This window comes from Manis pentadactyla, chromosome X (genome assembly GCF_030020395.1).
Source record: "Manis pentadactyla isolate mManPen7 chromosome X, mManPen7.hap1, whole genome shotgun sequence".
Taxonomy (NCBI): Eukaryota; Metazoa; Chordata; class Mammalia; order Pholidota; family Manidae; genus Manis; species Manis pentadactyla.
This window is the reverse complement of record NC_080038.1, coordinates 61,904,313-61,919,612: the sequence shown is the minus strand read 5'-3', so window position 1 is coordinate 61,919,612 and position 15,300 is coordinate 61,904,313. Positions and strand designations below refer to the sequence as shown.

General features: G+C 41.8%; 1 protein-coding gene across 12 annotated transcripts in view; it reads right to left on the bottom strand.

The window, feature by feature from the left end:
• Positions 1-15,300, bottom strand: part of EDA (ectodysplasin A) — a 642,485-nt gene that overhangs the window by 368,616 nt on the left and 258,569 nt on the right. The window contains exon 2 of one of the 12 annotated variants that reach the window (XM_057495645.1): positions 6,193-6,342. The exons of the other annotated variants lie outside the window; for them this stretch is intronic. Within the exon in view, the coding sequence (XP_057351628.1) occupies positions 6,325-6,342 (18 nt within the window). The 3' untranslated portion in view covers positions 6,193-6,324. Of the gene's footprint in view, positions 1-6,192; positions 6,343-15,300 lie in introns of those variants that run through there. 12 annotated transcript variants of the gene reach the window in all.

Sequence of the window (15,300 nt, the reverse complement as noted above, 5' to 3'; positions counted from 1 at the left end):
TAGCAAGAGTGTAGGCAGGAATGAGGATTTTCACTGATGAGAAAATCAAGATTACTTCAATGGTAAGTTGTGGGTCAAACTGTAACATTTCCAGAGTATCTCACCTGGCTCTAGTGCATTTGCATATCCTCAGGGGTGGAGAGAATTCATCTCCATATCAATGGGTAATTACCTGGACAATCGAGGATGTGTCTGAACCTGAGAGGTTAAGGGGAGGGGGATGGCTTGCTTGCCTACTTGCTTCTTCAGGACCAGAGGAGAGAGACCGCCCTGGACTGCAGTTTGTAAGTAATAAACCAGTTTGAAACTTTATTTCTCCCTTTGACTGATTTTGTTTTTTTGCGGTATTTCGTCCCAGGATTTCCTCTTCCCCTGACTTACATCTAGCAGCAGTTGGCAGGGTGCCTCTGTACCGCAAATCTGTCATAATGGGTGCAACCTTTGGGAGGGCTGCTCCTGTCTATGGTGGGGAGGCCCCAGTGGATGCAGCGGCAGAGGGTGCCACTTCACCTGTTATTATCACCCCAGCTGTGGGGCTTCCAAGTTGGGAACCCCTAGTGGGGAGTTGGTCTATGGTAAAGTACCTGTTATGGGGTGGGGCCTTCCCTAGAACTGTGGAAGGGTGGAGACACCGGAAGTTGCAGAATTAACCCTCAATGATTTGGAAGATTGCTTGGAGTCCTTAGGGGCCGTGTAGCGGCTGAAACTGTAGGGTCTCTTTTCATTGAGATAGTTGAAAATGTTATACAGAAGAGAGAGAGGATTAACAACGGACTTAGGCAGGAGAGAGACACACTTCAGCATGGCTTAGGGGAGGTGGGTGATAACCTATGGGATGCTGTTAAAGACTAGAGACAGTTACTGAAAAGGCAGGTCACATTCCTAGAAGATTGCTTAGCAGCAGCGAGGGGGGAAATGGTAGGAAAAGCCATGTTGCAGGAGGCCATGGGGGATTGGGAGGAAAGAGTAGTGCCTTCAGCCCTGGAAATGGTGTAGGAGGAGCAATTTGTGGAGGAGCCCCAGGCGGCCGCCAGAGGTACCATCTTCTCCTGTTTTAAAGGCCTGCCCAGCTGTAATTAAGATAATAAAAACAAAACAACCAGGGGTTCCTTACGGGGAGGAGCAGCCCCATCCCCAGGTTGTGGAGCACTCCACGCTCCGCCCCTATACCCAGGATGAGCAGGGGGACATGAGCGTCTGGTATAGGCAGTGGCCATCAGAATCTCTGCCTACATGGGTTTTATGTCTCTGTTATATGGGGGTGGAAAACATTGTTCTGTCAGGTACTGAGATGAGTAGAATGGCTTCCCTGATGACTCACCCTTCCCTCTGGCAGTGGTTGCAAAATGCCTGTCATGCCTCAGGGAATCAGACACTCCTGGAATGGCTGACAGCTGCCATCAGGATAGTTTGGCCTAATCAGGGTGATTTACCATACTTTCTCAGTACTTGGAAAACATATGCAGAGCTCCAATAGGTATGGCAGGAATTGGGTATGGAAAACATTATCTATAATATAGACCCCCAGGGCCCTGATAAGGAGGTGTTTACTATAGGAATGAGAAACCTGGTGCTGCATAAGGCTCCCACATCTCTCTTTGGGTCCCTAGTGAATACTCTTGCCCCGACCTAGGGCAACCCATAAGTGAGGCTACTCATACTTCAGCAAATCTGGGGGAGGTTGAAACAATAAGGGCATGGAGGGAAATACAGGCCACAACTGAAAGGAGAAGTTCAAAAGGCCCTGTGAAGGTCTCGAGGACCCAGATGTGGGTTGATTTGAGAAAGGCCAGGGTAGTGAAAGGAAAACTCAGTTTAGAACTGTGGCACAAATTAAAGCCAGAGCAGCAGGTCCAGTCGCTGAGGTCCAGGGCACAGAAACCAGAGTCAAGGCCTCATGTCCAGCCCGTGTCCCTGTAAAACTTCATGGGAGACAGTACTCAGGATTCGCCTGAGCCCTCACCCCCACAGGAGGATGACTGGGCATCGCGGTTTGACTGAGGGGTTGGTCAAAGTCCCCATCTTGGGGGACATCATGGGGACAAGAGGCCACCTGTAGAATTAGCAATTCATTGGTCCCTGTGAATGTACAACATGTCCTGGCACTGGTGGACACAGGAGCTGAGTGTTCTCTGATTCATGGCAACCCTGAGCATTTTCCCAGGACCCCTGCTGTGATAGATGGCTATGGGGGTAAGGCAATTAGAGTGAAGAAAGCCCAAATCTCATTGGGGATAGGGCGTTTACCCCCAAAGGAGCATACCATGTACATTTCTCCCATCCCTGAATATGTTCTGGGGGTAGGTATCCTGCAGGGCCTGTGGTTACAGACCACTGAGGGTGAGTTCAGACTGAGGGTATGTGTGGTAAAGGCAGTTCTGAGGGGACATGCTAAGTACCCACCATTAGCTCTGCCTGTACCTCAGTGTGTGACAAACACTAAGCAGTATAAATTGCCTGGGAGACACAAGGAAATTGGAGAAATTCTTCAGGAGTTGGAGAGGATGGGCATCATAAAGCCCACTCATAGTCCTTTTAATTCCCCAGTGTGGCCAGTGGGAAAGCCAGACAGCTCCTGGCGTATGACTGTAGACTATAGGGAATTGAATAAAGTCACACCCCCTTTGAATGCTTCTGTCCCCTCTATAGCAGACATTCTAGACACCCTCAGCCATGAAGTGGGAACGTATCATTATGTAGTAGAACTTGCTAATGCTTTATTCTCTATTGACATAGCACAGGAAAGCCAGGAACAGTTTGCTTTCATGTGGGAAGGCCAGCAGTGGACATTCACTGTCCTTCCACAGGGATATCTCCAGTTCCACCATCATGGACTTATAGCCCAGGACTTGGCCACATGGAGGAAACCACAAACAGTGTGGTTGTGTCACTATATTGATGATATTATGCTCACATCTGATTCTTTCAGATTTGGAAGGGGCAGTTCCTAGACTGTTGCAACATCTACAGGAGAAAGGATGGGCTGTGAACAGCACAAGGTTCAGGGACCTGGTTTGTCTGTGAAATTCTTGGGAGTTGTCTAGTAGGGTAAAACTAAAGTTCCTGCAGCAGTTATAGACAAGGTCCCAGGCTTTCCCCACCCCTACCACTGTGGCAGTATTACAAGCATTTTTGGGTCCTTTGGGATACTGGAGAGTCTTTATCCCACACTTGGCACAAATTCTGAAGCCCTCATACTGGTTGGTATGAAAGGGCATCAGGTGGACTGGGATCAGACATGTGCAGCTGCTTTTACTGCTTCCAAGCAGGCAGTCAAGGCCATACAGCCCTTGAATGTAATGGACTCATCAAGGCCCTGGGAGCTAGATGTTCATGTAACCAAAGATGGTTATGGATGGGGTCTTTGGCAGTGGCTTGAATGGACACGCCAACCTATTGGACTCTGGTCACAACTCTGGAAAGGAGCAGAGGTCCGGCACACCTTGACAGAGAAGCAACTGGCTGCCTTGTACCACACCTTGTTGGCTACAGAGCCCATTGCTGGAACAGCTCCGACCTAGGTAATAACCACCTATCCCAACATGGGGTGGGTGCAAGACTGTAGCCAAAGGCCATGGAGTGGCATGGCACACAGGCCTACACTGGCCAAATAGGGCACATATTTACAGCAGCACAGCCCACTCTCTATCAGTCCCTTAAGTGGAGAACTCCAACGCTTATTGGGGCCAGCGACATATACCAGTGGAAAGCAGAAAGAACTTGCTTTTGAGCCCTTGGTAGTCAAGACTCCTTATCAGGAAGGAAAAGCCCCTATACTTGAAGATGCTTGGTACACAGATGGCTCCAGTCATGGGAAGCCCCCAAAGTGGAAGGCTGTGGCTTTCCATCCTAAGACTGAGACAATATGGATGGAGGATGGAGAGAGGAAGAGCAGTCAATGGGCCTAGTTGTGGGCAGTATGGTTCGTGACCACCCAGGAGCCTTCCCCCATAGTCGTCTGCACTGATAGCTGGGCCATCTATCGGGGCTTGACCCTGTGGCTACTGACATGGTAGCATGCCAACTGAATTGTTGATTACTAGCCACTTTGGGGGCAAGAGTTCTGGCAAGACCTGTCGACCTCAGGTCAGACTAAGACTGTTACTGTATCATGTGACTGGCCGTTTGCCTGTGGCATCCCCAGGGAATGATGAAGCAGACACATTGGCCCACGTGAGCTGGCTAGAAGGAAAGCCTGCCTCTGATGTGGCCCAATGACTACACAAGCGTTTGTTGCATGTGGGGCAAAAGACAATGTGGGCTGTAGCCTGTATGTTGGGCTTGCCATTGACCTTTGAAGAAGTCAGCAGAGCCCGGAATTAGTGCCTTGCGGGCTGTAAGAGGGACTTACACCAAGTCCCACAGCAACATGGTACAATAGTAAGGGGGCCAATACCCCTTGTCAGGTGGCAAATAGACTATATTGGGCCTCTGCCCGTATCAGAAGGATATCGGTATGCCATGATTTGTGTGGACATATCTACTGGACTATTGGTTGCTTTTCCTGCATGTCATGCAGATCAGCAAACCACCAAGAGGGGCCTGAAGCATCTCTTTGCAGCCTACGGCCGGCTGCAGGTGATTGCGAGTGATCAAGGCACACACTTTACTGGACATGTGTTGTAAGAATGAATACAGCAATTAGCAATAAAGTGGAAAGTTCATGTGCCATAAAATCCTACTAGGGCAGGCATGATAGAGAGGTACAATGGTTTGTTGAAATGGCCTCAAGTCACACAGTAATAGTCTACGGGGTTGGTCAGTTTGCCTATGGACCATGCTGTGGCATTTGAATGAGAAGCCACATAAAGGAGCTTTGAGCCCTCTGGATATGCTCACACACATTGCTGCCTCTCCTATACAATTGTACATCCAAACGAAAGAAGAGTTACTGAAGCAGGATATGACCAGCAGAGCAACATCCTGCTGCCAGCCCCTACTGCATTAAGCCCTGGAGACACTGTTGAATGGACCTGGTCCTGGACATTTTGACACACAGAGCAGTGATGGCTGGCCCTTCTGGCACCTTGGGGGAAAGGCCTGGAAGCTGGCCTCGTGTGTATTCCTGGAGTAACAGCTGAATGGCCCCCAAAGGTCACAGTAGTGTACCCAAAATGTCCAGGAGGTAAGAGCATCTTGCAGGGAAGTTTTGTTTTATCTTTATGGCCAGTGCATGTACTTCCCGTAGCCCTATATATCAACCCATCTGTAACTCCCACAGGGAGGGGGTGAAAGTCTGGTATACTAGACCAGGTCGAGATCCCATTCCTACCACTGCTTTATCACAAGACCACTCTTTTGCATGTATCCTACCTGATGATCAAGATTTGCCTATGCCAGTGTCATTAAAACATGTACCTTATCGCCCTTAAGGTTATTTTCTCCTACAGTCCTTGTGGCCTGAATGTGCCTCTTGGCTGCAGCTGCCACATGATGATTGCTCTGAATCCTCTGCTACTGCCTGCCTATGGAATGGAAGAGCTGTCCACTTAATCAGCATGGGACTTTGAACCTAGCTGAATCCTCCTGCTTGAGGATTGTCATGATTTTATTGCTGTTGTTATTGTATGTTATTAGTCTGGTCACAGTGCTCCAGTTTTCTCACTCACGGACCATTGTGGAAGAAGGGGAACAAGTAGGTTGTAAGGCGAGATTTCTGGAGGGGTGGCTAGTGGGTAAAACTGTAACATTCCCAGAGTATCTCACCTGGCTTTAGTGCATTTGAGTTCTCAGGGGTGGAGAGAAGTTCATCTCCATATCAATAGGTAATTACCTGGGCAACCAAGGGTGTGTCTGAACTTGGGAGTTTAAAGGGAGAGGCTTGCTTGCTTGCTTCAGGAGCAGAGGAGAGAGAAGGCCCTGGACTGCAGTTTGTAAGCAATAAACGGGTTTTAAACTTTATTTCTCCCTTTGACTGATTTTGGTTTTTAGAGGTATTTTGCCCCGGGATTTCCTCTCCCTGGACTTACATAAGGAGAGTAGAGAGCTCTCTGGGGAACATTTACTACAAGAATTTGTAATGAGCTAAAATGGAAACAAATGAAGCATTTATAATAACAAATCTGTTCCTGACAACATCTCTGAAAATAGGAAGTTCTACTGTTAACCTTTTGTCTTAAAATATTTTACCAAACAAAAATTTAATGATGTTAAAGCTAAGCAGAATATGATGATGACTTACATTTGTACTGCTTTGCTGCTTGCAAAGCCCTCTCACATACAGTATTTCATTTGGAACCATTCCGGACTATTCTTTTCTCTGTTGTAGAAGCCATTCACACTGGCAAGAAGCTGTTGCAAGCAGCATTTTCCATATCTGGGTCTTTAAGGATGTGGTATTTGCTGTAATAGAAAGTCGTATGGTATGTTGTTTGTCCCTCTCTCTAAATCCTCCTTGTCCTCTAAATCATGAAACTCTACCATGCCAATGTCAGTCTGATCTCTTTACCCACTCTTATGATGAGGTTCTTTTCAGACCCACAATCCAACCCTTCCTTCCTTCTCCCTATCCCCCCAGCCCCAAATAGCAGCATTCCTCTTCTTTGTATGCCTGTGCCACTCCCTCTCCAACTTCCCTCCATATTTCCAAGAAGGTAATTGTCTTTGAAGCATTTCAGCTATGAAGACCACCCACCAGGGGGCTCACTTACTGTTCTCATTCCATATTGTACTGTACCAACTTGTACCTTTAGATTGTAAGCTCCTCAGAGAAAGGATTTTCTTCGTTTAGTGCAATCAACCTATTGTAAAGCACTGTGTATACTTAGAGACTATCACTAATTCAATTCTTCTGGGTTTCACTGGAATTATCCACTGAGTCATGTGACTTCTCTTGAGCATTTCCTTCCCCTGAATTATTTGGGGCCCTCTTCTAGATTTTTTTTTAAGTAAAAAGTTAGCACTTTCTGCTTTCAAGAGTGCCATCAGCTACACATTTGAATGTACATGCTTCATCCTAATTTATTCTATTTCTTACAGATAACAGTATCAAATTAAATACATTCCAAAAGCCTGCTGAAAAGGTAAAATACAAAGCCATTTTCCTTCTGGCTAATCTACAGATAATCTTATTCACTCCTGCTGTACAGAAAAATGACACTGGTCCACTTGGGATTGAGTATATTCCAGCTATCATTAGTTACAATGCTGTATCAAAGAAACAATACTGGCTAAAAACATGAAGTCATTCATTTCCCTAAAACAGAGGAGAAAGAAACCTTAAGATATACAAAGTTACTGAATAATAAATCCTATTCTTCAATTGAAGCAAACATATAATGACTTTAAGGAAACTTTAAAAATCAAAATGTGTTAAAGGACAATCAGATCAGACAGCATGTAAATTTTTGTGTGGAACCAGAAGTTAGATATAATCCCAAATCCCCAGCTTCAGCAACTAATTTTGTAAGTATAAATATAGAAAGAATATGAATATGTGTTTTTTTTTGGATAACCTCCTCTCCTTAAATTTGTACTTAAACATTTGCCTAAAAAATATTTGCTGAATATAAACACTGTTCCCAGGTCTAAACAACAGAGGAAAAGCCCAAATGTGGGAAATGGGAGGGGGAGAACCAAGCACACTAGGATAATCCATAAACTGTGATGGTCAAACTAGCTCTTTCTAAAAGCACAGAGGTTAACACCTAGATATGTAATGTTTCTCTAGGAAAATTAAGTCCATTTTGTCATAACTCTTCATCGAAGATCCGCATTTCATCCAATTTATGGATGATAGTCTTACCCTCTATTCCACTGGAACCTCTGGCTTATGCTCAATTATCTGGATGAATCATAACACCAAAACCTTGTTCTTTGTGTATACAGATGAAGATGGACACTTTAAAAAAAATTAAAGTGTAGTTGAAAATATTATATTAGTTTCCAGTATACAATATAGTGATTTGATAGTTATCTACATTATTAAATGCTCACTCCAATAAATGTAGTTACTATCTGTCAACATTCAAGGATACTACATTATCTGACTGTATATATATTATCTGACTGTAGTCTACAATACTGACTATACTTCCTATAGTATACTTTCATCCCTGTGACTAATTTATAATTGGGATTTTGTGTCTCTATCCCTTTAACCTATTTCACCTTCCCCTTTCCCATGGCAACTGCCAGTCTCTTCTCTGTGTCTGAGTTTTGATTGAAATGAACAAAACAATATCTGTTTTGTTTTTGTTTTGCTTTGTTTTTTAGATTCCACATGTAAGTGAAATCATATGGTATTTGTCTTTCTCTGCCTGGCTTGTTTCCTTTAGCATAATATCTTCTAGGTCCATCCATGTTGTTGCAAATGGCAGGATTTCATTTTTATGTGACTGAATAATATCCCATTGTATATATGTACCACATCCTCTATATCCATTCATCTAAAGAACACTTAGGTTGCTTCCATATCTTGGCTTTTGTAAATAATGTGGCAATAAACATAGGAATACATATATCTTTTCAAATAAGTGATTTTGTTTTCTTCAGGTAAATTCCCATACAGATGGCCAATGGGCACATGAAAAGGTGCTCCACATCACTAATCCTCAGGGAAATGCAAATCAAAACCACAGTGAGATATCACCTCATATCAGTCAGAATAGCTACTATTCAAAAGACAAGTGTTGGTGACAATATGCAAAAAAAGGTATCCCTCATACAATTCTGGTGGGAATGTAAATTGGTCCAGCCACTGTGGAAAGCCCTACGGAAGTTTCTGAAAAAACTAAAAATAGAAATACCATGTGACGATGAATACTTTCTAAACAACATACCTGACATTTGCAAGTAGTCTTAAAAGAAAGTTTCAAAGAAGAACATATGGTACTAGTAGAATCAAAAGGATACAAACATGAATGATTTTAGCCTCCAAAATACAACATGGAAAATATAGTCAATAACATTGTAATAACTTTGTATGGTGACAGGCAGTAACCACACTTACCATGGTGAGCATTTTGTAATGTATATAATTATTGAATTACCATGTTGTACATCTGAAACTAATACAATATAGTATGGAATCTATACTTCAATAAATAAAGTATCATAAAAAAACAAAGTATATTTCGGTGTAAACCCTATTTCTGAGTGTAAGACCTAATGAAAATGCAGACAAACTGCTTGAAAATGATGACTCCATAGCCAAAAGATGGTGTTAAGTTCTTATCTCAGCTATATAAAGAGTATATTCAACAGAGAAACTGAGCCCATATGGAGATCTTTGCACAAAGAATGTTAAAGCTTATTCTTCTATCAATACCTGACAGTGCAAATATACTAGGACAGGTGTAGATTCCATCACCACTGCCCTTTAGTGAGCATTTCAGAGGTGTGTGGCTAATAGGAAACAAAATACTATGTGATAGGTGAAGTCAGGATGATTGAAATTTAGATTATTAAAATAACATCTTGACAAAGTATCCATTGTGGCTTTGTTATGAAAGTTTAGTTTTCTGTTCACAATGCTTTGCAGTTCCCCCGGCAGAATGAAATGCGTTAAGATTTTCTTCCTTATGAACATGCTGCTGTTAAGCAGCTAATATAGCAGCTGCTGGGATGAAGTTAGAATATCTTTTCATATAAAGGAAGAGTGATAGACTACTATAAATCTTTAATGTATACTAGTTGATAACATTTTACCTTCTAAAAGAGATACATCAGGTTAAGATAGATGATTTAACATCAAACACTCAGGATTATACAATCAATACTATTCAAAAAAGAGAGATTTCATGTTCAACCTTGGAATTAAGTTGGCTAAAATGTTAGCTCTGAGCTATCACACTTGACCAACCAAAGTTGGTCAACATCCCCTATAGCTAGTAAATTATTTGCAGTACACCATTTAAATACTAGACAAACATCACTGAACTAGTTTCTTATTAGTCTAGCAGGATCTACCAGGACTTTCTCATGGGCTACATTCAGAAAAATAAGAAAATCAAAAGGACCAGGAGACTAACAAACACTGGGAAAGAGAAAAGGGACTCATGTTAAATATAGGTAAGAGTTCATCCCTAACTGAGCTCCCCTCAACTGATCCTCCTATTTCTTTGGTTTGAACAGAATGTTTTTTATAATTGGTGCATTGCTAGAAATCACATTCTCAACCCATAGTAACAGAAAATAAGAGTTCACCTCATGCTATTAATGCTGAATTAACAAGTGATCACAATCTAGGAATAACAGGAAAACTTATAAAAGCAACCTCTTTTTTTTAAATCCACCATTGTTTATAAAGCCTCCAAAAGGGGATGGAAGTATCTGTGTAATGGGATTTTACTTAAATAAAAGGAAGTATGTCCTGACAATGAAAGTCCTAAACAGAGAAATGACTTAGAAGGAGGTTAAAAAATTTCACTCCCAAGGGCCCCGTAAAATATGATATTCATATTTCTAGAAAGGCTTAGGTAGACTTGAGCCTAGAGGGAGGGAGATGGATCAGACCCTTCCAAACCGATGCAGCCCTATAGCTCTGTAAAGGGCCTCAATTCTGCTGCACTCCACAGATGGAATAAGATAAATGTGTTGCTTTTAATTACTAATCTGATCCATCCATAGAGGCTGATTTTTGCCATTTGATGCTCACAAAGCACCAGTTGGTAGTTCCTCTAATATATAAAGAATGAAATTATAAGTCTTTGGATGGGAATACTTGGGACAACATGGGAGGGGGGAGGAAATGTCCTGGTTAATAGGGAAAAATACACATGTATGCAGTAAAAGTTTAGTCACTTGTTCAAGAAAGATAAGCTGTAAGAGAAAAACTTTTTTATTGCACTCATTCTTCCAACAGAAGTCATAGCTCTTCCCATCCTCTCAAAATAGAAAAAAAGAAAGAAAAGAAAAGAAAAAAAGACAGAGAAGAAAAAAGGAGAAACATCAGTGAGAGGAATATTTTCTAAAAGGACACATTGGGAATTATATTTAGCTTTGGAAAAACAGTGGTTTTCAGGAACTAATATCCTATTAGATCTTATGTCAACACGGAGTTATCTGTATAACTTGTATATACTTGATGCTCACAAAGCGCTAGTTGGTAGTTCTTCAACAATGTAGGGATCCTTCACCTGTCTCGGGGCCTTGAGAGGTCTGTCAGTTCCTGTCCTAAAGACAGGAAAAGACTAATTAAGTCATAACAGGCACCCCTGGTCCTACTTCAGAGCCACTCTAAACCTGTGTCTCAACACCCAGTTAATTACTTTCTCTGTTCTGTTCTACTCTGCTCAATGACCCAGTATTCTAGGCCAGTCTCACATTCTTTGATGAATCTCCTACCTACTGCTTATTTATCTTCTTTAACAAAGACTAATACAGATATTGTTTAAACACTGTATAAATATCAACATAGATAATCATCAACACAACCTTATGAGGGAACTTCTATTATCCTCATTTTATATATGATAAAAACTTAGGGTTAGAGAAGATTAACTAACTGACCCAAAGACCATGCTACAAATAAGTGGTGGAGCAGAGATTAGAACCTAGGCACCTGAAGAGTCCATGCTTTTAGTCACTATGCTGTCTTCACAAAGGAAATAGTCAAATGATGGCTGTTGGTTTATCGATTAGCCTAAAGATTCCCTGCTTTTTCTTTTAAAGTAATAATATTAAAGTTATAATTCTTTAAAGGCAACCAGCATCACTGATCCTAACTTTGCCTGCATGATGCATACTTAAACATATCACATGACAGGCCTTTTTAGTAGTCCTTAGTAATAAAGCTTTGCACACTCCTTAGGATCAGCAGGAAGAGACCTTCACAAATCACCTTATTCCTCATCCTTTCATCTAAACAACTCTCTTTTATAAACAGAAGAGTGTGGTTTTTATTTCCAAAGATTTTTCCATTATAGGTTTAAAAGGTATTTCTCTGGATCAAAGTAGCCTGAGTTCTAAAATCAAGGTATCTGAATCACAGTGAAAGTGACAAGAAACATCAAATCCCTCCCCTCAAATCATGGAATTCCAGGTTTTCCTATTCCCTCCTGGGCCAGGAAGGATCTGTTCTGTATCTTCTAACTGTTCCTCCCACCACAAGAGTGGGCTAAGCAACTCCCTACCTTCAGTCTCCCCCAAAGGGTTACTTCCCACCTCCTGCCCTTGCCCTCACCAGCTGTTGAGCAGACTGCTGTTAATCTGTTAATTCCAGGGCTCGACCAGTCTCATTTGGGTCTTCCTTTTACAAATCGCTATCTCACATGCTAATCCTAACCACCACCCCCTTCCAATACTCTATTTTGAGTTCCCCAGTTATTATAACTAGAAAAAGGCAGTCTTAATTCATTCACTTCCTTTACCCCCATAGCCAGCCATCAGCAAACCTTGTCTCTATCTTCAAATTATAGCCCAAATCCTTCCACTTCTCTCATTCTCCATTGTTACCATCCTTATCCAAGACTACATTATCTGTCCTTTGGACAAAAGTAATTGTCTCTTAACTAGTCTCTCTGTTTCCACTCTTGGCCACTTACAATCCATTGTCCACTCTGCAAACATGAATCTTTTCAAAGCACAATCTGATCAATTGCACTATTTCTGAAAATCCGCCAATGGCCTCCCACTGTTCTCAGAATCAAATCCAAATTCCTTACCATGGCCTATAAACTCCACTCTGGATATCTAGCCTCTTCTGACATCTCACACCATTCATGTTCCCCCGTGGTTCATAAGAAAGGCCAAATTCCTCTTAATTTGGGACTTTTGAATTTGCCCTTTCCTTTACTTGGAACACTCTTTCTCTCCTGGCTCTTTGTTTAGCTAGATCCATCTCATTTACAAGGTTCAATTTAAATGTTATCTCCTCAAAGAAGGCTCCTAACCATTATTTATACTCCCCTGTTTATTTCCTTCTTCACATTTATTACCATTTGACATTTTCTTAGCTACTGTTTTTTTTTGCTATCGTTAATGTACAATTACTTGAACAACATTATGGTTACTAGACTCCCCCTATTACCAAGTCCCCACCACATACCCCATTACAGTCACTGTCCATTTCTTAGCTACTTTTGAAAATTGTTTCCTGCCTCCCCCACCACCAAGTAGGGCTATAAACTCTAGGAGAGTTGGGACTATGTCTATTCATAATTGTATCTCTAGTGCCTAGATCCTCAGAACAGTTTTCTGGGAGTGAGGAAACAGTTGCCCATTGCAGTGCATGGAGGAAGCCTCTGCTAGTGTTATATACCTCCTACTGAAGCCTGGGCCTTCCTGAGGTTGCCCCTCTCTACTACTGTAATGGACATCAAATCCCTCTCCACTTGGAGCCACAGCAGTACCAAGTATATACCCTCAACCCATTTCTAGAGGCCAGGAAAACATGGCCCACCTGTCTTCTCACCATGCAGAAGCTAGTGCCTTTCCTCAACTTCTTTATTCTAGTGCCAAGAGGTGGAAGGGGAACCCCTTTTACCAGAGAAAACCTTCATCTTTTCCTATCTGCATCCCCCTGCAGGAGTCAGGACTTCTCTCCTCTCACTCCAAAACTTTCTGCTTCCACTCTGAGCCAGGTTTTATATGCCTAAGACTCCAATTTGTACCCTCTTTTCTGCTCTGGAAAAGAGCATACTGGAAGTCACAGAAGACGGGCTTAAAAAAAATCAAATCATAGTAGAAGTCTGAAGAAATCTTTGAGACTTCAAGTCTTTTCTCTGAAAAAAATTACACCCAAGTCTCTTTGAAGGTACAATAAAAGAAAACTATATGTAGGAGAACAGAAGTTTGGGTTGGAAGGGGTGGCTAAACTTCAGAGTTCTGAACCATAATCTCTGTAGAAACTTTCTGTAAATTATCAACCTTGGGAAGGCTTGGTGATTTCACTAATGGAGCAGGCTAGTTTCCTTCAAAGCCCTATTTAGAACATTTCCATGGCAACCTGAAGCAAACATGACTTCTTTAGTGTTTGCATAAAGGAGAGGCAGCTACAATGAAAACAATGGGAGAGAGAGAAAAAGAGAAAGAAAGAACAAGAGGAAAGACAGAATGAGAGAGAGAACAAAGGAGACAGAATGAGAGAAAATAAGAGAGAATGAAGGGTGGGGAGTAAGGGAGGAGGGAGACAGGAGTAGAGGATCTTGGATTTCATGATTTAGCTTTTACAAATGAATGATTCTGGGGCACTCAATATTTTGGAACACTGATAAGTCAACTCCATTAGCGAGGCTTTCAGTGTTTCATTTGTGGGGTCTCTTCCTTCTTAATTAGTAAAGAAAAGGCTGCTTTGATGCTCCAGAGCACAGAAGAGCCAATTAAAAAGATTCTGGAGCTCAAAGCCATCTATTTGTTTTATTCCTTTGTGATAGCTCTGATTAAAGGTTAGAATCTGATTAAAGGAGGCAGAATTATTATTTGGCAAGATCACTGATCTCAAATAGTATTAACTTCAAGAACTGCTGTTCTGATTTATTAGTACTGTGGCTCCCAAAGTATTAGTACTTTGCCTTAAATGACTCCATTTCTGAAAAGATTAATCCTCTAAACAAATGGCATTTATTAATTAATCATTTGTTAGATTTTATCAATTGAAAACATACAGCTACTCATTGGAGCTTCTGATCAGTATGAGTGTTATCATGAGCTGGTAGAATTCCAAGGTAAGGAATAGGAAGTGGACATGTTAATTAGTATGTGAAAAATTCTCAAAGATTCCCATTCATGCCATTCACAGATGAATTAAATGTGATCTAAAGAATTCCACATAGCTCTCCATTAAAAAAGATTTAAGTGATGGAGAAATACATTTTTCTATCCATTGAAAAATAATGCAGAAGTCTAAGCAGAGAGGAAGAGGAGCTAGTTGCAGGGCTGGTGCTATGTGGAAGTCATGTTAAGCAGAGTGGGAGAGAGGAATAAAACATGGGCACTAGAGTAGGCAGACTTAGGGGGTGACTGCCAAATTCTACAAGAATACATCAGCTTGCATCCTTAGGCAAGTTATTCAGTTTCAGGTTCTTTATCGGAAAGCAGGAATGATATCACCTACTTCAAAGCATCATTATGGGGATCAGGTGAGAAATACATAAAGCACCTAGCAGAACTATCCCCACCACCCCAACAAACAACCTTATTATTCTAAACTATTCTAAACCACAATGCCTTTTTGCTTAGCCTCTAACATCCTCTTTTCTCAAAGATCAACTGCTGGCTGGTAAAACCACAGGGTGGATACTATTCAGGGGTCTAGTCCATAGCACTAGCTTCCTTCATTCTTTCACCAAAGTCTTATGTAGCATTACACCTTTAATTACCTGTTTCCCCTGTTAATATTCTGAGTTCAAATACATGCTG